This window comes from Aptenodytes forsteri, unplaced genomic scaffold, assembly GCF_000699145.1.
Source record: "Aptenodytes forsteri isolate BGI_AS27 unplaced genomic scaffold, ASM69914v1 Scaffold207, whole genome shotgun sequence".
NCBI lineage: Eukaryota > Metazoa > Chordata > Aves > Sphenisciformes > Spheniscidae > Aptenodytes > Aptenodytes forsteri.
In genome coordinates this window covers 719,008-742,043 of record NW_008794836.1, presented here as the reverse complement: position 1 = coordinate 742,043, position 23,036 = coordinate 719,008, and the positions used below count along the sequence as shown (strand labels likewise).

The following is a 23,036-nucleotide window of genomic DNA, read 5'->3' as shown; positions in this document are numbered from 1 at the left end:
AGCTAAAAATTTTGGGGGGGGGGGGGGGGGGGGGGGGAATAAACTTATAGTAGCATGGCCTACACCTTATGGCTCATTCATCAACAGCACCGACACACCACTATGTATCAGTACACCAAAGTATCTACAGTTCCCACACATTGTTGAAGGGGTGACGTCTGAGACTGTACATGTACTGTCGCAGGTAAAGTCGTCTGAAAATCATGTTATGTTTCTACTTTCAAATGAAGAAACTGACCACTATTACACAAGCCAGAAGATGGTACTGAGCAAAGAGAGCGCCAGCCTAAGATTGCTTCCCCTCAAACCACGACTTATTGAGATCCAGAAAGGAAAAAACGGTTATGGCTTTTATCTACGGATGGAACAAAATACTGGTGGTAAGAAGCAAGTTAACACACAGACCATGACATTCGCTATACAGTTTCTTCCTGTACAAGGTTTGCAGACCTCATTCTCTTTGGCTTCTTACAGGTCATCTAGGCATACAGAAGTCCTCTATAGACGTGTTGCAAACAGGGCTACATCAGGAAATGGTCTCAACCTGAAGTGCAATTCTGACAATTAGCCTTTGCCATGCATTTTAATGTCTTTAAACTTACCAAGCATACGCCTTCACATCAATCTTTTTTCCCTTCTGACCTTAGATCATGTAATCAAGGATGTTGATTCTGGGAGCCCAGCAGCCAAGGCGGGTCTCAAAGACAACGATATCTTAGTAGCTGTCAATGGCGAGCAGGTGGATGGTCTGGATCATGAAAGCGTAGTGGGAAAAATTAAGCACTCTGAGGCAAAAACCACACTGTTGGTAGTGGATAAGGAGACTGACGCCATGTATAGACTGGTAAGAAAATGCAAGCTACTGCTAAGAATTGATAATTTATCATTATGAAGAGACATATGCAGCAATGAAACAGCCAGTCTGCTCTGACAGCCAGAGCTGTCTTCAACTTGCAGAAAATGTCTAAGATACACCCATACTTCAGCAACTCTCCTTGCACTTGTACAGCAAGTCACTAAACACCCAAATTTTTGGCCTCTTGCAGATTTTTATAGGCACTATTGGAACAATTCTAAATTTAAACACACCACAAGAAAGGTTAGAAGTTTAAGACAGCAAATTCAGAGCTACACGGCTGCGTAACCGTTTATGAACAAAACGAGTAACAAAATTGCCTTCTTACATAGATCAACATAGTAGTTTTCCACTCAGCCAGAAATTAATAGCAAAGAGTTCTTCATTGCAGCTCAAGTCTGAGTCATTAAAAAGGTTTCAAACAAAACATGTTGAGCATGGAAGCCTAATACAGATTTCACAACAGAAGTTTTTATGTTAACAAAGTTTTATTTGTCACTTTTTTCAGGCTCAAATTTCCCCCTTCTCATACTACTACAAAGCACAAGATCCAACTCCAGCTAAAATGGAGGAAAGAGTGGAGTTGCATGCTGAGCAGAAAGTGAACCACAAGCCAAGAATCTGCAAGATGGTGAAAGGGCCTAGTGGATTTGGCTTCAGTTTAAACATGATCAAGAACAAGCCTGGACTGTTCATCAATGAGGTACTAATGTAGAATGAGAACAAGGAGAAGCTCAAGTAGTCTGTCGGACAGCTTCCTCCCTTCCGTCCTGCAAATACATTCAAGAAAAGCCACAAAAGACAAGTCTCTTCTCCAGCGCTCTCAGATAAGAGCTGCAATTGCTAAAGTCAGACTGACATTGTAGGACCAAGATAAAAAATAAGCACCAGAAAACATTCCTCATTCTGTCAGACGTCTAGAGGGAAGGGGAATCCAGCTTTTGCTTCATTTTTGCTTTTATCCATGAGACTGGCATGCTAAAATTAGTATTTTAAATAGATTTGACTGTAGAACACCCTAAATGTAAGAGAGACACCTTCGCCCTGCTCTACCCCCCCTTCTCTGAATTCCACAGCTGGCAAAAGTCAAACCTCTACTGTCTCAAATTATGTCTGTGCCTTTAGCTTTCTTGAGAGGAGGGGTTCCACTCATTACTAAGGAATCTGTGAAATGTAGTAAAGTTAACTTTAAAGTTACTGGACAGGGACCTGCAAATAATAAGAAAATTGGTTTTCCACCTGTCTTCATGATTCTACCATGCCACATTTCTATAACAAAAGTCGATCAAAATCAAGATGCATCTTAAATTTCAAACGGATGGGTTCCATGTTTATTATGTCTACGCCTATTGCCTCTCCCAATTCATTTCTGCCCCACAAATCTCCCCTTCCCCATGCTTATTTTGCCATCTTGTAAGGAAAGCAGTAACACAATAGTCTAGCTAACCATCAGTTGTTAATGCATCTTTCCAAGTTTTATGCTAATATCACTGTTTGAACTTGCCTTTGCAGGTACAAAACCACGGGCCAGCTGACACAGCAGGTGTGGAAAATAACGACTTTTTGGTGGAAGTGAACGGGGTGAATGTGATGAATGAATCCTATGACAAAGTGGTGGCAAGAATCCAAGATAGTGGTGACAGACTAACACTACTGGTGTGCAGCAAAGATGCTTACAAATACTTCCAGGGCCAGAACATTCCCGTCACAGCCTCTATGGCAGATCCAGTCCATGACACTTCTGAGCCTCCTGCTTATACAGAAAACCATCCGTCAGAGCCAGAGAGAAACTCACCTGAACCAAGGGAAAGGGTGAGTAATACTGCATTAAGTAAATGTTGAGGGATCATCTAGGGAATAGGAAAACAACTTTTTTCAGCTAGTATGTATTCCTGAGCTAGGGTTTTTAACTTGAGCCTGGATTTTTTACAAGTCAGTCTATGTTATTAAAAGGGAAGCTGTGGTCTGATTATCATAAACAACTCTTCCTTCCCCCACACATAATACAGGCGAGTATCTTTAATGCAAGATTAAATCACAGAAAGGATGCACATACAAGAGATTTTATGGAACAAGATAATCCAAATACAGTCACCCTTAATGAAGATGGGAAACAGGCAATACAATCCTGAAAGTACGGGGAAAAAAGTGCTTAAATACACCAAAAAGCATAAACCACCTTTGGGGAAATCAGGTGAAATATTTCAAGACAGATAATTTTGTAGAAGGAAGAGCAACTGATAGAAAATGTCATCATAACCTAGGAAATATGCTGATTTGAAATTATTTTACTCACTTCATGCCATTAGAAAGAATCTGAAGCATGACAGAAGTCAGAAAAGCAGGAAGGTATTTCTTCTTGAAACAGTCATTTTGAACCCTCTGTGTGGTCAGCCTTAAATATTTAAATGCTTCTTTTCTGATCATGCAAAAGAGACAGACAAGGAAGAATAAGACCAATACTGTCTCCTATTCATTTTTCATTAGCCTTGTCTGCAAGTGTCCAGCTGCAAGTTTTTTCAGAAGTTTCTTAGTCACCAAGCTGCATTTTGCAGATCTGATGTTAGCACCACTTTTGTGTGCAAATTCAGAAGGTATGGGAATTAAACAATCAGAAACCTCTATTGAACAAATTTCTCTCTAAATGTACTTAACCAAAAAGCGCTTCAACAACAAAAATCACATTTGTTGGCTCATTCTGCCATCCAAACAAGTACATGATTAGTGCAGATGAAAATAGGAGTCCTTCATAGCACTGCAGACTATCAAGCATGTTTACAAACTAAAAATAATCAGAACGTATTTGTTACTCCTCTGCAGGCAAGCTCATCCTCCTCTTCACAATCAGCTGCCTCTACAAAAGCAGACAGTGACAACAACAATGACACAAAGTTGTGAGGAGACAAACTATGCCAAGAACAAAAAAGAAACCTTCCAAATCCTCTTTCTTCAATCATTCTTTGCTACTACACCTCCCAGAACTTGACTATTCCTAGGAGTGCCAAACCTGTAAAGAACTGCAACCTCTTGCTGAAATGCAGCTGCCCGAAATAAACACTTCAGTGTAACTTGCATTCATTTAACACACTGCAATTGCACTTCATTGGCTTTCTGCCTTGTAAAGCGGGCAGTTAGTCACTTCTGTAAAGGCTTAAATAACTAGAAGTATATAATTGAGCATACTGCAGCAGAAGGTGGAAACGTTTTATAGATTCATAAGCATCTTAGTCTTTTAAGGATAAGCTCTTAATAAAGAGCAACTGATTTCTCCCCGTCTCCCAGGAGAGGCAGTTCTCCCCCTAATCCAAGTCCATCAACTCAATCTGTGGTGACTCTTCTACGCGATACTTGCAGCAGTACAACTGCTGTGAAATGGCATAAGCCAATGTACTCTGCGCATTACGCTCCTTTCTCCTGCAAACATTGCAGAAATTTCTTTCAAACATTAAGCTAACTTCATAATTCATAACTCAAGATGTTTAAGCGCTCTCTCTCTCTGCATACAGTTGTGGATCATGGTAGTTAGAATAGCATACATAATTCAGACAGGCAGGTTTGTCTAACTCCAAGTCAACACCACATTGCTTGAATGTGACATAAATGGCTCTGTAATACCGCTGCTGTATACTTTGCCTCCTTGCTGTATACTGAGGACAACACAGAAATAAATTGGTTAGAGTGGCTATTTCCCCCCGCCCCGGTCTTACTCTTAGCACCTATGATTTATGTTCCAGAACAATTTTAAACCAAACAAAGCCTAAGAGAGTGGCTATGGGAAGCTACAAGTTTAAGTCACATGAATATAATTTACTTTTATGCCTCGAATTACATCAAGAAGGGGAAATGGGCTACTGTGGAAGAATACACAGGTTGTGGGGAACACCAAATTTACAGCATGTAAGGTAAACAAATTTGTAACATATAAGATAAACAAGGCATAGCTGTGGTCTTTGACTTCACACTGAACTCTAGCAAAGAGGAATCCAAAACCTCAGTTCCATTTATGCAGGGAGAGAAAACAAAGTTGAGACTCAGCAACAGAAAGCTAATCTCCAGCTCTTAAGGACAGTAGGTACTAGTGATACACACTAGCATACACTCCATACAGAAATGGAGTGAAATTCTCTCCACTTCACTTCTGCCAGATGGCAAATCCTAGCCACTTTCTAGCTCACTTCCAGCCAAGTCTTTGGGGCTGACAAAAGACAACTGTGATGCTTGTATGGGATATTACAAAAGCTTATTTAATTCCACAGACTCAAACATTCAACTCCAGAATTGCCGTCCTCTGAATCCCAATTATGAGTTGATTTTCAAAAGAAAAATCACATTTCCTTGGTGCCTTCTACGAAGATGTTCTTCTAACAGTAAGAGGTCTTACCTCAGACAGCCTACTATGCAAGTTCCAATGCCCCTAGATATTGGTGTACCAAGGAGTGGCCTTATTCCTTGGCAATGAACTATCTCACATTCAATATGTGCACCCCTTTCCTTCAAGCCGTGGCACCTTAACAAAATGAGCCACAGAGCTTGATGATGACGCGTGTGGAAGTTCAAAGAGTCAGACACACTGCTGAACACACAGAATAGTCCTGGCTCTCTTCAAGTTTTGCAGTCCACAGGAATTGCAGCAGTGCAGTTGAAAGGACAGAGAGCAGTGTGTGACTGCAGTCCTTACTTAGAGGGCCATGTGCTTTTCTGGCGCTTGTTTGTGTGCTAAATAGAGAAAGAGGATACTGGACAGTGCACTAACTAGGAATATCACATCAAACCAACGATGATAAAAGTTGAACTGGAGCTCTCCCAGGACTTCTGTAATAATAGTGCGATACTCTAGAGGCATACTCATCCGGATCAGGAGCACTGATGACACAAAGTACATACCCTGTAAATTAAAAAAGAGGAAGTAGTTATTGTTTCACAATTGGCTATGTGGCTAACATGGGTCAGCATACAAAGATTTTATTATGTGTATATGTACACACACACAAATATGTATGCATGCATAAACGTATATAGGCGTGCCCATGGTTCTATATACTCACCATTATCTGTGCTAAAAGCAGAACAATGACATTGGAGGACTTGCTGCTGGAAATGGCATAGAAGAACTAGGAAAAAAAATTTAAAAAGCACTGGAAATAAGCAGTCAAATAAGTCTGATGTGCCTTAGGACAGCATGAAAGGTACATACCATTCAATATTTTTTCATTTAAAAAAACCAAGAAAAAGCATACTTTCTGGAGGGGTGTCTGTACCCTACTTTCAGAAACCTGCAGTCTTAGTCTTAAACATGAATCTCCCTAAGCCAGTGATGCCATGTGGTAAAAGTCATATAACAATATATATTGAAGTTTAAGCTTAGGTACCAAAAGCCAGGTCAAGACAATTAGTCACGTCTCCTGAGTTAATGCCTTTCCAGTCCTACTGGCAGCTCAAATTAAGCAATCTAAATTCTTTTGATCACCATCTCGTCAACCTTACTAATAGGCCCTGGCTACAGCATCATTTTGAACCCTTGCTTACATTTAACATCTCATTTAACATCTACATCTCTTCCCGACAGTAATAACAATAGAGACTGAGTGGGGAAATATACTGCAGAAGGTATTTTTCCTCCCTTCCTCCCTCTGCAAGTATTTATATTCAGATATTTAAAACAAAAATGTGCATTGACAGTTTATACAGTATTTATCCTATCTAAAGTTAAGGATCTGATAACAGCTTTCCTGGTCCAAAACCACGTAACCGTCCTGGCTCTTACCTTTGTAAGTGTGATTAACAATCCTCTGATAGAGGTAACAATGATTATTCCAACAAGAATAAAGGAAATGTGCTGAGACCAGAATTTCACCTGTATCAACAGGAAGAATACAGTTAAATCTCTAATGCTAACCCCATTTACACCACACTGTATAGCTGCCAATTCTTCAGGGTCTTTGTATTTCCTAATTGTACAGATATCCATTGTAGACAGGTTTATATAACAGACATTTTAATAAATATATTAGCAATTGTTTACTCCAAACACACGAGAAAAACAGATTGAGCTTACACCAATCAAAGAACCCCATATTCACAGGGATATATTTAAAAAGTGTATACGACAGAACACCTGTGTGCACGAGCAAACATAATTACTCTGTAGTTAAATGAATTAATCTAAGCAAGTTGACTAACATGCTTCCATTTGCCCAAAACAAACAAGCAAATCACTACCTCTCTGGCAAGACCACATTACCATCCCAGCATAAAATCAGCGTGAAAGCCAAGTTCATGGTGCATTTTCTCTTCCTCCTCAGTAAGTCAGAAGTCAAAGGCACATTCTCAGGGCTCTATCACTCTCTCCCTATCAGCAGTATGATTTTATTTAGATAAGATAGGAATTGCTGAAAAGGCTGTAAGAATTAATAAAGTCTCACATCAAACTGGATGCCCAGATAATTTACAGTGATCTCAATTCCTCGTGTGACTGGATCAGTCTTCCCCACACGGTCAAACACAATATTTATGGTTGCCTGCAAGAGAGATGGATTTACATTCAAACAAGAAAATAAAAGCATACCTCACTGTTACACATGAAACACATGCATGGCCTTTACTTTGTATCACCAAGGAAAGGGGCAGTCGGATTGTCTAAGAAGGTACAAAATAGACACATGTAAGCATTGCTTGTCTAATGCTCTATACAAAAAAGACAGATCCAGAGCTTTATTTCAAACAAGGGCCAGTTTCTTTCAGAATTTCCAGAAGCAGGATTTTAAGGAAACTGGAGCATTACTTGATGAACTGCATGTATAGCATAATCTATGCAGGGTGTGACATTTGCATATGTCCACATAAAACGCATTAAAACATTTACATACCATGAAGATTTTCCAGACACAATAGATGGAGAAAAAATAACCCAAAAAATTGAAGTATTTTCCCTGGAAAGTTTTGGAGTACTCTATTCTCTCCTGGAAATACAAAAGGAGGGAGGGGGAACAGAACACAAAAAAAAAATATCACTTCCACACAGTCACCCACAACACAATTTTAATGGAGCACCAATAGTAGCAAACACAGCTTTATCCTTCTACACCTCTTAATTCAAATGTTTCTGAACTCAAAAGTTTTAATTCAAAAGTTTCTGAATGGCTATAGGGACATGGGGCATACTCAAGTATGTATCTGAACTAGAAGGAAATTGCCATCTAGACCCCAAATTAAAGAAATGGATCCTCACTCCACCGCGTCACAACATTTCAACATTTACCTGCTAAACAGCTTTCAATTTCTTGTAACATACATTCTCTTTCAAACTACTCTGGCCTCCTAACACCCATCTGGGCAGTTACTTTGCTATGTACCTTTGTTGCATGCAAGTCAGCAGTTTCCAGAAAAAGCTGCCGACTCAGCTCTTCTAGAGCATCCACTTCTTGCTGGATAAGGGACAGATCTGGCAAACCAGCATAGTCAAGGCTAGAATACGTCACAAATTCTTAATTAAAATCAAAACATTCCCCACCTTCAGCCCAAGGGCCACATCTAATGGTTTGACCACTTTTTTGATGCAGATCAGTTTTTTGATTCAGTCTTAATGCTCCATGTTAAAACTGCACCCAAAGAAATCTCAAGGACACATATATTGCACACTACTCCATTTTAAGAAGGTAGGCAGTACACAGTATTCAGGCAGTCATGCCACAAGCTCTTTATTCCTCTGCCTGGGGAACACATCGCAGAATAGAACCAGAGCTCTCAAAGACTGCTGCTCCACTTTGATCAGCGTCCCTTGTCACTGAAGTGCATCATCATATGTCACTCTCGCATCATCTTCATAAACAAAACTGCTGAGTAACTGCTCCAACACATTAGTGATTATTGTGAAAAGTCTAGTCAAATATCCGAATTCTGATTTTAACAGCTAGTGGGAAAGGAGAGGAAGAAGAAGATTCCTCAGCCTTAAGTATGCAAACTGCACACTTCAGGTGGTCTGGCAGAAACTGTTGGCAGGCAACTGTTAAGTTAGAGAAATACAGACCCTTGTAATTCCCAACAGGTTCCTTCTACCCCTTTCACATGGGCAGAGCAACTTCTGTTCACCTGTTCCTATCCACCTTTTTGTCACACTGGTATAGTACCAGTGGCCAGCCTATAGCATGAGAACAATTTATTTAGTCAACAAGTTGCTTCCCGCCCTTCTTTTTCTCACTGCTCTCCAACATGGCCAGAAAGCCAACTATAGGCTAGGTAAATTGTTCCAGCACCTCAGCCAACCCCGTTGCTTTGCTCAAGTACATCCCAGGTTCTCCATCCTGGAAGAGCATATTTCAAGTTACAAGAAAAATACGCGTGCAGGTCAGTCATAGGAAGAGAGGATACATCAGAATAGAAAGTTGTCTCCCACGTCAGCGATGTGATGGGGTAGACATCTGCAACGTGACACCATAAGTGTGCACATCTGTCCTGCGACCTGCTGTACACCTCAACCACGGTGATGTAACAACACATTTATAGGGCAGGGCAGCAGCATACTACTCCCGACTGTGTCACAGTAAAGCTATGGGTCCAAGTCCTGGGCCAAAGGTCAGACAGTACAAGTGCTAGAGAGCAAACTTCCCAGGAGACATTAAGCCTTTTGCTCAGACTGCTGAAACGTGTTGAAACAAATGCTTTGTAACTGGCCCAGCTAACACTCTTCCTTTCAAAACAGAAGAAAGCTGGAGCCACCTCCCAAGGCAGGTGCCAGCATGCAGATGAAGGATACTTTCACTGCCTGCAACAGATGTTGTAACACTTTTTATCATTCCCCAGAAGCCAGTGGGTTTGTTATGCACTTCTCCTCTCTGGAACATTGTCCTATGAGCCACTGCTATCCTGAAAGAACAGAAAACACAAGTCCTTAGGAATAAAGTATTTTTATAAAAAAATCAAAACAAAAAAAAACCACCAAAAAGCAGTTTCTTAAAAGACACTGTTAAACTAGATTCAGTGCAAACAGATGCCCCCCTTTTTTCCCCCCCTAAGCACCGATCTTGCTTCATAACATTATCTTGATTAGCTCTGGAGTAGAGCCCAGACCTAATCAAGCGAGATTCAGTGAGACACTTCCCAAGACTTCCATTCAGGATCCTGCTTCAATCCTTAAAGGGATTTAAACCCGATTAAAAATAAAAATTCAAACGGATTTCTCAGTCATATGATTAGTCGCTTTCCTTTCCTCAAACATATGACTGTGCTATCTCAAGTTCAGAAATCGGAAAACTTCTCATGCTCCTCTCTCCCCTTGAACACCTCTTTATCACTGCACATCCGCCTCCTCCACAGAACTTTGAGCACTGGACGGTATGCAGCAGCACTCTCTGATAAGTTGTCACTCACTACTGGGCTGCATGACAAGCTGTTATGAAGCAGAAACACATAAATCCATTATTGGACCGAACCACTGGACGCTTCAGGCGATCTGAACATGACTCCTAAAGCTAATTCCAACACTACAGCAGCAGCTGCATATTGTCCCTCACACTCCCATGTGCACTGCAGCATAATCCCCACGAGCAGCACTGGCTTCTGGCCTCATTCCCTCACATTTCTCCCCATTGAAATTTGCAAGCCAGTTATCCACTCCTAAGCTGAAAACTATTCATAGGATTGTCAAGGCAATCCATGATTCGACAGTGTTTAGGCCCTTTCTTGTAGCTGCAGCCAGTATTGCTACATTTGGCACTGAGCCCTCTTCAAGGTTGTTGTTAAGCAGTGTAATAAAAAAAAAAAAAAAAAATCACTCCTTCTTCACATCCAGCAAAAGAAACACCCTTGGGGCACCCCACATAACACACATAAAAGCACATATGGCCCCAGACTACAAATAACAGAGATCTTAGAACGATTCAATTCATCCTGATAGCTGCCAAATGTAAGAATTGCATTTTTAACCCTTGCTTTCTTCCCAGTACCCGATTCGCACGTTCCATCCGAAACGATCCACAGCATTGCAGCAAAAATGCAGCTATGTCAAGGTGAAGCGCAAGGCTGTAAGTATACAAAGGCAAATCTTTTCTTTTGAGAGGTGACAGGGATCTCTGTGCCCACACAGTGGTTCGGAGTTCTGAAGACCTCATAGAAAGGATCCACAGGCAAAAACCACACACTTTGCCAGTGTAGATATGTGATTTATCTACATCAGATAGGCTGATTTGACTCTAACATGAAGCAAAATGAAGCAATGGTGTCACAGAATCTAGGCATTTCAAACCTGAGGCTTAGTTATGTCATACCTGCAAGGATGAGTATAAAAACCTGCCAACCTTACAGGCAAGTTTCCAGAAGGCTTTATTTGATTACACTCAGTAAGGAAAGAACGGTAATTCCTGTGCAAAAAGCATCAGGGAAAACAGCTTTCAACAACTATCTCCTACTGACAAGGAAGCCAGTATGAATAAGGGTTGGTATGAGAAGAAATGTCAAGATCAGCAAAGAAAACAAAAAAGCTTTATGTTCTATTGCCTTATAACCCTTGTGTGCATTGAGAAGTTCTGAGTTATGAGTAGTACTGAAAAGGTGGCCAGCAAGAAACTGACAGTTTATGGAACTATAGCATTTACCCTACGCTGTAAAATACCACTATTCCTGCTTGTTCTGCCAAATTATTTGGATTACATTTGAACTGATACAAATCTAACTTTTTAAGCTCTGCTTTATATGAGCAAATAGTCCAATTATGCAAGCCACTGCTCCCTGTCAAAGCAAAAAGAGAACAAAATCTACAGAACTCGAGCTTCTGCTATTTCTTGCACATTTCTGAGACTAAACAGTTTTGGGGTTTTTTTGGTTTTGTTTTGTTTTTTAAACACAAACACATGAACTTGCAGCATAATTCCCAAGCGATTAACACCCTTTATGTGGCTCTTCATAATGGTTAGAAAGTTGCTATATTCAGAAGATTTCCTGGCCATAGGAAGGCAGGAAAGCGCTAATCATTTACAAGTCCCAGACATCCTTACTTTTACCCCAACATCATCCTCCCTGGACCAGAGGTCCAAAAACACCGTACAAAACAAAAGAAAACAGAGTCAGAAGCAGCACTGCACAATATATTTTAACTCCAAAGCCAGTATTTTAGTATGGTCCTAGTCGATTAAATCAATTAAAGCCGAGTAATTAAATTTTCTCACTACTTACTGTCTCACACATGACCACAAATATTGAGTTAACATTTGTTTAACACTTAACATTTTCAAAGGGGAAGAAAAAAGTTATGCTTTAACTACACTTTCATATGCTAATACTGATCGGCAGATACGCATGCTAGTGACTAATTCAGCAAGGTTAGACTACCTAAAAGATCCCTTGTCATCCATTAAAACATTAGTGCGCCAAAAGTAAAGTTTGGGGGACTGCTGTGAGAATTCAGTGTCAAGACAGTCAAACCTTTGAAGTGACTGTGGTATATTTATTCCACTGCTGTGAGAATTCAGTGTCAAGACAGTCTTTGAAGTGACTGTGGTATATTTATTCCGCACAACTAGTAAGGCATGTAATATATAATTTGTAACAGCACACAAAAATCTTTTCAGTGTAAATGAAATTACATTGTTTCCAAAAGTAGCTTTTTCGCTTGGGGTACATAGAGTTATAGAATAGTTTGGGTTAGAAGGGACCTTTAAAGGTCATCTAGTGCAACCCCCCTGCCGTGGGCAGGGACATCTTCAACTAGATCAGGTTGCTCAGAGCCCCGTCCAGCCTGACCTTGAATGTTTCCATGGAATAAGCTAAACCAACAAAAGCAGAATTCTGATGGCACGCTTGTGCACTATACTACATTCACATTACCAATGTTTTGCAATTCTGCAAAACTTAACTAACTTTAAGAAAGAAAACTTTAACTAACGTAAACCTTGCCATTTGCAAGAATATAGCTGTGTCCACACCAGCTCGCTAGCCTGCTTCAGCTTTGACCAGGAAACACCAGATCCACAGAGCAGAAGAGTGCTCAATATGTATGAACCAATTGCTGTACCGAAACCACCAGTAAGAGAGCCAGCTGCGGTGGCTTAAGGGTCACTTACTCATCAGGAGAGAAAGGTACCCATCTTACAGACTAGTCAAGCTGCCATCAGAGAGTTACAATTTGTCTTGGAAGCCTAATCTGTGCCACTGCAGTAAGAAAGGGTGCAATTTAGTGCACACGTCTGGGAAAAAAACCAAAGTTGTGTATCAGGCCAGAATGAAACACCACATAGCTCAACCCAATTCAGCCACCTGTTTCACCGGAACACGTAGCCCTGACAGGACTAATAATTTTGGTAATTTCAAGAACCATTGTATACCATACTGACTGAAAAGCCTTGAAACAAATAATTTCATGCTACTGCTGCCTTCTCACCTTTTTTTCTTGCTAACAATCATGTCCATAGTCTGAAGGAGTCGTCGCTCCAAAGCCAGAATATCTGCATCTGTCACATTCCTGCAAAATGAAGACACCCAATTAGACTTGCTATCCCATTTCAGAGGAAATATGCACATGCCCATGAAACAAAGAAGAGAGAAGCCTGTACAAGTAGAATATGCTTCAGCAATGGAAATGGTTCTAGCATTTAGACATGGCAATAGCTAGATTCAGAAAAAAAGTTACGAAAAAACTTGAATCAATGCCACAGGAAAAGCAGAAGAATAATCTCAAAAAGGTGGACAAAATATTTCACAAGGCTGTAGTTACCTGAGAAAGTAGGACATGTAAGTGTATGGACAGTTGACAGCCCCAAATCCTGATAGCAAAGCCATGAGCGTCACCCCAATCACACCCACACGGCTGATGAGCTGTTCTATAGAGAGGATTCCTGAGAGGGGAAAAACATGGCATTAGTAACGTTGCTCTCTTCACTCTGGTCCACACTTGGTGCCTTCACAACATAACACACATACAGAGCTGCCTAATGAATCCAACTGCCTTTCCACTGCAGTGACCAGAGGTAATATGAAGTACAAACAGGGACTACGAAAGGAAAGAGGTAGAAAGTCTCCCTCAGAAAGCACGTTACCATGCTTAAAAACAGGGATGGGAAACTCTAGCTATGAAGAAGCTTAAGACAGATCTGGAGGGGACTAACAGTCAACATTTTGTTTCTAAATTAACAAAACATTAGTGATTGCACTTTACTGAGGTGGGAACACAGATCATCCACCAGACACTATAAAGGAGGCATCTTCTACAAAGCCACTTCTGCAGCAACTAGGATTAAAGTTACTGAACCAGCTAGTCCTGGCAGACTGGCCCAAAAATGTCTGGACCATAGAGAGGAAACCCTATCCTCTCAACTGTCATTAGAAGTGACCCCTCCAGATCAGACACAATTTGCGCTTGTGGGACAGTGGAGTTATGACAGCATGGGAAGCTTATGCTGCTCCTGGCTGTTCAGTATTCACCTTGTGGACACACACACGTTGTTGAGGTGACCCCCAAAAAGGCATTCCACCTGAGCAGTAAGTGGACTCTAAAACATATATTCACGTAATACAGCATGAACATCAAGCCTGTGCTGCAACCAACACCAAGCACTGAAGTTCCATTTATTCTTCTCAGCCATTAAACACAGACCTCAACCCATCTTCTCAGGATACAGTGCCATGTGCTACTAAACATCACTCACTTTTTAGGGAGCTAGTTATAGAGCAGCTGCCACACACAGCACATTTGGAGCTTACATGATTGCAAAGCTGAGATGGCCAAGCGCCAAGCCACATTTCATGCTTCAGAGAAGGGGAATAAATGATGAAAACAAGGCAAAAAGACTTCACAAAGGGAGACTGAGACACCCAGTCATGTGCAGCTGCATAGAGATTTACACCAGCTACAGAATGTGCTACAATACACTGGCCTTTTGCCCCACACACTGTCAGACAGCAGCAGTTAAAACAGAGGTGCCTTCAAAACGACATGACATTCCACTGGTTAAAGCAATGCTCCCCCATAACACTCATAGCAACTCTGCTCTTGTGATCAGGTCAGATAAAATGAACGTTTTATCAACTCAGATAAAGATAAGAGTTTTATTACAATACTAGTATGTAACTGAGTAAAGCATAACCTTCCTTCTACTACGAGCTCCCAAACTCAGGTCTATCAAACAAACTGCAGACCAACTGGGGCTCCTGACTCAGAGCCCTGCTTGATGGTGCATTTCCCAGCTGCAGCACACTGCCATCACCATGCCCAGGCAAGGCACCCCCTGACACAGGATGCCAGTGCAGGTACTTGAAAGGGCCCCACTAGTCAGCACAATTCCCCAGCTGCGGCACACCACCATACATGCAGGTGAGCAGGGTGGGGCACACTGAGAAAGACACTACAGGTAACGTACGGCAGTGTGAGGGGCTCATTAAGCATGGCCTCCTGTCAGGCATCCCGCCACAACAGGATCCTACCTGTCTGAATTGGGCCACCGCCACACAACAAAGCCCTGCAGCAGCCTTGTCAGTACTTGCAGGACAGCAGCACCCTAGCCGTACGGCAGGGAAAAAAGGCCTAGAATCCTTTGCTCTAGCCTTATGTCTACACCTGGTAGGATAAGGCACTGCACAACTGTTAAGTGGAGGTATCATCCTGTAAAGCAGAAGTTAAAAATAAAAAACACCCCACTACCAGTTCTGGAAATCTGCAGTTGTTACGTGGCTTCACAGAACCTTTTCAGTGATCTGAAGAGGATTACCTAAACCCCATGGCTAACTTCCCATTGGGTTATTATATTCTGCCAACTCAAGTGCTTTCTGCAACTCAAAAAGGATACACGTTTTTCTTGGCAATGAAACACTGGGCAGAGGGATCTGCACTATATACTAGCTGTTGTATTTCAGTGGCACATGACACAATTACGAAACACAGATACACCCTTTCTCTTAGGAAAGTTCTAGGATCACAGGTGAAAGGGTGAACAGACCCTACAGCAGTTGGTATCCTTCAATTTTTCTCTTACAGGTTAGTACAGAGTAAAGTAGCCTCCTAAAGAACAGAAAGATTAAGCTGACCATTGTCTATGCAGACAGACATATTCACCAATTCGAGTGAAACTGACTGAATTTCACCTGTTGAGAACAATATACAAACAATTTTCCAGTGCAAGGGATAAGGGCAACCTAAGTTACACAGGAAACCCAGGTGACAAATAGCCTGGTTCTACAGTGTTATGATCCTCCAGCACACTTAGGTGCCTGAAGGATTCAGTACAGTTAGGCACATGCTAACAAGCTCTGTTGGACCCAAACTAGCCCAAGTGCACACAGTATCTTCACACTATAAATACTCTCGGTTCCATGACTGCAACGCAAAGATACCCAAGCTAATTCTGCACATAACTAGCTCTGGCATCCAGCGGGACTTAACCAACTCACATTCTAGTACCATACAACTGTACTGTCTCTGGGCTCAGGTGGTGTACGAAGCTGTACCAAAGCTAGCACGCACTGCCAGATGTGTTGCTGGCTACATTCTATATAGCTCTGGTGTTTAGGCACCCTGCCATGTTTTGTCAACTTGACAGCCACCTATGCTAAAGTGATCTGATTTCAGTCACAAGAAACAATAATCTGACTGAAAAAAGTCAGAAGAAGGATTGACTGTTGATTCTCCTCTTAAATAAATTAGCTTTAGCCTCCACAAGAAAAGAAGCAAGTGAATAAAAATCGTGATCAACTTTTTGTGGAGACGAAGTTTTTGTGTCCTCAAAAAGTACACTGTGTTCTTACATACCCTAGGTTCAGTTAGGACTCATTCACTTCCCTGAAGTTTTCCTGTGGTACTGGAAGAAAACTAATGCAAATAATTCAGATGTATCCACCCATTTCTGTCAGTCTGACAACCTTCAGATTGCAGATTTCAAAGCAGAGCAGACCCCCAGTTGCAAGAACTACTTTCTACAGTCCTAACTGTAGAGCTGAGATAAAATAATAACTCCTCCAAGATAAAAGTGAGATAACAAAGCCTATTTTCAGGAGGGAAGGAACGAACAAGAATATGAAACTCACCATGTTTTGGGCTGAGGATAGGAAATGGATCCCCCAGCTTCCAGAAGAAATACATGAATGTCAACCACAAAACACACGCAAAAAGCAGTTTCTGTCTGTGCACTAACAGAGAAGAAAAAGAACAGTATTTTAAAGACATTCTTCCTTTAGGGGTTTTTCTAGCTTGCAAAATTGCTCCATTGGCCCAAAGGCTGCTTTGAGCACAGGTGGCCAAGACAGGTGTCAACTGACAGAGCTACAGCTAGCAGTATGCACCCCTTCACTTCCCACAGAACGAGCTATTTGAGACACCACCATTTGTAAGAGCTAGTGCAGCAACACACCGCTTTGGCTTTTCCCTACGGACGTACGAAGAGGGCTGCACTATGAACAGGGGATCACTTAGCTGCATCTTTCTTGTGTGACCCTGAACGTGAAACTTGGAAACTTCATCTTCATGCCAACACTACACATTTAATACTCCCAACCTACATGCCTAAGCTTAATACAAGAGAGCGATGAATATCAACAGCTCAAGGGCAAATGTCCATTAGCGCATGGAGGAGGCCTCATCCAGACAATAGTAAGCAAAAAAAGCAAAAGTAATTTATTGAGCTTTTCTGCCTCAAGAGTAATTCATTGAGCTTCTCTGCCTCACTTCTTCTACCCCTAGCAGAACAACACAGCCTTGCCAAGGGTTCCAGGGTTTGGCTGCAAGCTTAAAATTGTAAAGGAACAAATTCCAGTAACATTACTCTAAGGTGCTCAACTTTGTCGAAATCCGTAAAGAAAAGCTACATTTGTTGGGGTCACGTAAAGTATCTCCTAACTGCTCAATAAACAGTTCATGCTACAGCATTAAGTTCCAAAGAGAAGTTACCTAGCCAGAAGAAAGCCAGAGGAAGGAGGGAGCTACGGGGATAGTGACCAACACATCTCTCTCTCTCTCACAGAAAAGTTATTTCTCATTTGTATGCGTAGTCTCAAGTTAGCAGCCCCACTGCCATAAACCAAGTACTCACATAATCTGATATTGCTCACAACAAAGTAACCAATGTAGAAGGGTACCATGAAGACTAGGATGAGCAAAATGACGCACAGGTTCAGCTTCCAGTGAAAATATCGAGAGCTAAAATAAAGCCAAAATACTGATTAGCACGCTATCATAATACAACAAATTTCTCAAAGACAATCGCATGTCAATGCAATCCTTTCAACTACATCAAACATTGGATAATATTGGCCTAGCATATAGAATATTCTGGATTTTGTTTGTTGTTTGGGTTGGGGAGAGGGGGTGTCTGGTTTGGGGTTTTGTTTTGGTTTTTAATACAGAGCTCAAGAATGTGTATTTCAAAATTAACAACTATCCAGAAAAACACATTGAGCTATTTTATCAAATACTGTATTTTCTACAGTGATTAATGCTGGTTTCAGCATGATTCATTTGATTTACTGCTCATGTAGTTGAACAGTAAATCAAAACTAAGTACAAGCAGTAATTAATTTTGTAATGAGTGGCTGAGTCAAAAAAGGCCTAATTCAAATTGAAAAGATTAAAAGTATTTAATGTTCATAATTCAACATGTTTCACTTCAAAGTGAGTTGTCTCATGTGCAAGACACTGCAAAGCAAGAATTTAAAAATACACATATATATCAAAATGATCAATACTCCTCTGACCAAAGGAGATTAGTCAAATGCAGCTAAGATTCATTTTGGCTGAACTGACTTTTCACTTAAAGCGAACAATACCTGTCTTGTTCCCAATATTAACTCATATCCTCTTTAAGCCTCGGGGAAGGAGAAGTTATGAGGATCCTTGCCACTTTTTCCTAGCTAATTCAGAGACAAACATTTTCATCTATATTGATGTCCAGCCCTTTACTGAAGCTTATAAAAGCATTCTCCTCAGTGATCTCTCCGGCTGCAAGCTCTACAGATTAATAGCAGACAGTCAGAACTAACATTACCTTTTATCAGTTTTTAACTTCTTGCCTTTCAACTCCTTTGACTGCTCTCTTATACTAGTATGATGAGAGAGAATAAACAGGAAACCCAGCTAGCCTCTATGTGTTACTGTTCTATCTTCTCTTTCCTACCGACTTCTGAAGTAGACAGTTTTTAACATCCCCTTAATGTAGAAGTCCTCACCCTATGTCAAGGGAGGATGCGCCTTTGATTCACAAATACCATATTATTACAGAAGTAGTTTCACCCCATAATTAGCTTCACATCTTATTCACTGCTCCGACCACCACAGAAAAACTAGTGCTTACAGTTTCTATAGTCCTTAACATCTGAAAACTGCTCTTCAGCATGATCTGAAGCTTCACAACACTCCCATAAAAGAAACTGTTTCTTTTAACTTCACAAACAGAGAAAGTCAAAGACTAAAGCCTTGCCCTAAGGACCTAGACGACACTAATAGCAACTGCATGGAAAACCAGGAGCTTATGGCTTCTAGTCTCATGTTCTGTCAAATAAACAAATCCTGCTGCTCAAACATCTTTGTTGAGCTGTTGACAGTTTTCTCACACAATTTCCCCAACCCAAGACTAATTCATTCATTTAGAAGTTGGACTGAAGCTGCTGAACACAAGGCAGGCTAGTCCTTGAGTGAGCTCCCAGACTCACCTGCTGTTCAGCACCCCCAAAATCTCAAAGATGATGAGTTCAAACATGGTACAAGAGAAGGCAAAAGTCACAGAGAAGATCACCTGGACCACATACTGTCGCACCTGCAATGGAGAAAACAAGCCAGAGACATCAGGCATTTCCATTCCCAGAATGTCATCCTGATATCCCTCAGGTAACAAAAAAACAAATCACAAGGTACAGTGGCATACCACTGGGTCTCTTGCTTCAAGGCACCTTGCCCTTTACCACAACAGGAAGAAACCAACAGCCTGTTAGGAACAGAGGGCAAACTCGTAAGTTGCTCAGGATTACACTGATTGCAGCTATCGGCACTTTTAACAGAGATGCCTACACAGAAGGGGTGTCAAGCATGCAATGCCCTATGTCAACTTGACTAATGATAGACCCTTGCTAACAGAGCTTTTTGGTCTTAACTTTAGATTTAAAAATAAGAGCCATATCAGAAAAACTTTTTGGGTCTGAATTTGGCTGGCACTTAAGCCATCTCTGACCTAGGCTATATTCTCTCATACCCCTCTAGGGATAAGAGAATGTGACAGTTTTATCCCATCCAATCCTCACAAACAATTCAGCCACAATGAACACACCTCACCTCACCTAATAAAGTTAACCACTGAATTTGATTTTGTCTCAAATATTTTACAATTACATAAGGCAGGCTTACTCAAGCAAAAGGCAAAGTAGTCTCCTTATCCCTGTACCTCCTCCACTTTTTTTTCATTTATTTAACAGTAGCCAATATGGAAACTTTCACTGGCCCCAGGAGAACCCATTTCCTCAGATACCTAGGAGTCTTTCAAACGGAAGCACAAGAGGAAACGAAAAAGAAAGTAACTGTAGAGACAATTAAAAATAAGACAAGAGGGCTTAAAGAGAGGAAGAAGGCCAGATGCAGTTTTTAAAATATTTCTATAACTGGGAGTAATTTTTAAGATGTAGAATTGTAATGAAAGGCCCCTTCTCACCTCATAATCCTTGAAGAGCTTACGCATGAAGAACAGCCACCCAAATCCAAAGAACAGCACCTGCAGAAGAGATAAAGCACTTAACATTTGCATCCAGCAACTTGCAAAATACAGAGCTGCGTCACTACTGACTGTAGGTGAAAGAAACTGAAGGAAAAGAGCTGGGCCAAAGTACCCAAGATCCACAAAAGATTAAAACTTGCCACAGTACCATGGAGAGAAGAATATTTTAAATATTCAAGTGTAGCAGATACTGAAGGCTACGACCTTACGGAAGATCCAGTCAAGACAGCCCATTTCTGTATTCCCAAGTTCTCAGCATTCCTCAGTTGTTTCTTGTTTCACTCTTCTAATCTACAGAATTATAGTTTTCACCGAACACACATTAACAGAGGCAAAGTAAACACTCGAATGTCCACAACATACAAATCTTCTAGGGATGAGCAAATTTTATAAAAATATCTGCGGTTTCTTTAAGACCAGAAGTGCATTTGATTTTTCTGGAGAGGTCTTAACACTAAATCTGCTTATGCTCCGACACAATGTGAGAGAAAGGTGTTAAAAGCATCTCTAAGGTAAGGAAAAGGCAGTGTTGAATGCCTCAAACCACAGTCTGGAGCTGCAGGAAAGCCACATAGAAAAGGTAGGTGAAGCAGGACAAGCCAATAATGCTTTGCATTTCAATGGCTCTCAGAGCACTTTGCAAAATTTAGTTAAGTTTCAACACACGCCTGAGTGTGTAATTGGTAACAGCTGGCAAAACTTGTTTGAGGAGGACTTCAGACTTTAAAGTAATTGATAGCAAAATGAAAAAGGTAAGATATTCCACAAGCCTCTTATCTACAGGTCATAGGTCAAAGAAGTATGATAAGCAAGTGATATTTACATAAAGTAATTCCACATTTAACAGTATAAAGGAGGAAAAAGGTAGAGACAAGTAAATAAAGTAAAAGAAAGAGATGAGGAGATAATCAAGTACAATAATAACAGAGGAAGTTATACACGAAGATTAGATTTCCCTTGTGTTAGGGACTGTACAAAAGCATAGAAAGACATTATCTTAAGAGTCGACACTCTGAAACACTGCAGATGAATGTGACACGTTGTCAGAAATTCTTGAGCATTTGACAATTACACGCAGCAATTTAAATATTTAACTTGATACTTTTGAAGATGATGGGAAGATGAAAAGCTGCCATCACAAATGAAAGAAAAGCAATTATGTAAGTTAGATCTTGGAATCCAAAGCAAATGATAGGAGCAAAAATCAAAGCATTATCAAGCAGGGGGGACGTTGTACCTCTAACGGCCAAAAGCTGTCCTGAAAACTGTCAGGAAATCTAGAGAGTTGCGCATGGAAGTCTATATAAGATAACCAACTGCTGTTGAGAGGGGAAAGGTCCTCTTTCCTCAGCTCATCCCTCCTCATTACAGAACAAAAATTTCACACCAGCTCGGAAGCTTATCGGACCCCTCTGTGATCCAGTTAAACTTATTTAAACCAAACACTGGAGAGAGCACAAATAAGAGAGTATAACCGTGTAGGAAAGTGGAAGTGAAGAGGGAACAGAACCTTCCCCCTTTGGCAGAAGCAAACAGTTGGACCACCTCAGTTGCCAGAGAGCCAGACAGGAAGAAAGGGTATTTAGACGCTTACTGAGGAGGGAGCAGGGTAGCAAGGAGCGGAAGGTCAAAGAGAACACAATGACAAGATAAATTACTAGCAAAGGAAGTTAATGAAGAAGGAGGGTGTGTTTCCTCCCACAAAACAGTAAGACAGTTTCAGGTACGTTAAGACCACAACCCACTTCGCAATGATAAAGATAGGATGACACGAAAAGGTTTGAAGGGCTCCTAGGTGAATTCAGCTGGTGTAAAACAAAGACTAGTTGAAAGATGACTTCGGTGGCAGCAGAAAGAACAAGCTGAAGGAAGTGCTGAATCACAGGTGGATCAATGGAGATGGAGGCATTTAAGATAAAATAGTGGCATCTTTTTACGATCCCTTAAAGCAGATCACGAAAAATCTTCCGAAGTTGTAAACGAGCAAACTCCTTGGTAGCAAACCAGGGGTAGAAGACACAAAATGATTAGCCTTCTTGAAGAATACCAGAAACAAAGTGAGTACTACATAGAGAACAGCAGAACGAACTTTCCTGTCTGTTCCAGCAAAGAAAAATTAAGTTTATAGAAGTGATGCAGTATTACAAGAAAAGCTCCATTCCCTACAACCTTATTTACTGAACCCTTTTACGCGTTACACTCCGACTTGACAATTGCACGAGAGCAGCAGTCATCGTGACACGTAAGGGCGCAGTCCAAAGATGCATACACCTTATCTTCTCCTGCAATAGGGGCGTAGGCGATAGCAAAGGGCGGGCTGCCATCACGAGACAAAACTAGCAGCCTAACACCCCTAAACGTGCAGCGGCGAGGGGTTTTTCCCGCCTTGCTGCTGAGCAGCGCGCGGTGAACGCATTCAGGCGCGGAGTCGTTCCCTCCGCTCAGCGGGCGAGGCCGAGGGGGCCCGGGCGGCGGGGCGAGTACCGCAGGCGGCAGCAAGGCGGCAC

The 23,036-nt window shown here is 41.3% G+C and overlaps 2 protein-coding genes across 2 annotated transcripts in view; one reads left to right on the top strand and one right to left on the bottom strand.

The window, feature by feature from the left end:
• Positions 1–4,402, top strand: part of PDZK1 (PDZ domain containing 1) — an 11,764-nt gene extending 7,362 nt beyond the window's left edge. The window contains exons 5-9 of the mRNA XM_009274486.2: positions 185–380; positions 648–844; positions 1,365–1,559; positions 2,369–2,668; positions 3,677–4,402. Coding sequence (XP_009272761.2) covers positions 185–380; positions 648–844; positions 1,365–1,559; positions 2,369–2,668; positions 3,677–3,754 — 966 coding nt within the window. The 3' untranslated portion in view covers positions 3,755–4,402. The remainder of the gene's footprint in view (positions 1–184; positions 381–647; positions 845–1,364; positions 1,560–2,368; positions 2,669–3,676) is intronic.
• A 288-nt stretch (positions 4,403–4,690) lies between these two features.
• Positions 4,691–20,547, bottom strand: GPR89B (G protein-coupled receptor 89B). The gene is made up of 13 exons (XM_009274485.2): positions 20,467–20,547; positions 19,478–19,581; positions 17,863–17,969; positions 16,862–16,963; positions 13,560–13,680; positions 13,227–13,307; positions 9,609–9,718; positions 8,209–8,297; positions 7,723–7,815; positions 7,279–7,374; positions 6,621–6,710; positions 5,902–5,967; positions 4,691–5,741 (listed from the first exon to the last, which is right to left on the bottom strand). The coding sequence occupies exons 1-13, from the start codon at positions 20,491–20,493 to the stop codon at positions 5,535–5,537; spliced, it is 1,293 nt and encodes a 430-aa protein (XP_009272760.1). The 5' UTR covers positions 20,494–20,547; the 3' UTR covers positions 4,691–5,534.
• Positions 20,548–23,036: the final 2,489 nt, after the last annotated feature.

What these genes read in the sequence shown, in the direction of transcription:
- GPR89B (XM_009274485.2), bottom strand. Translation starts at nt 20,493, where the DNA reads ATGCGTAAGCTCTTCAAGGATTATGAG. An exon ending in TGTGAGCAATATCAGATTAT is followed by an intron (nt 16,964 to 17,862) that starts GTGAGTACTTGG and finishes CTTCTCTGTTAG; the next exon opens with TGCACAGACAGAAACTGCTT. An exon ending in TGTTAATCACACTTACAAAG is followed by an intron (nt 5,968 to 6,620) that starts GTAAGAGCCAGG and finishes TTTTTTTCCTAG; the next exon opens with TTCTTCTATGCCATTTCCAG.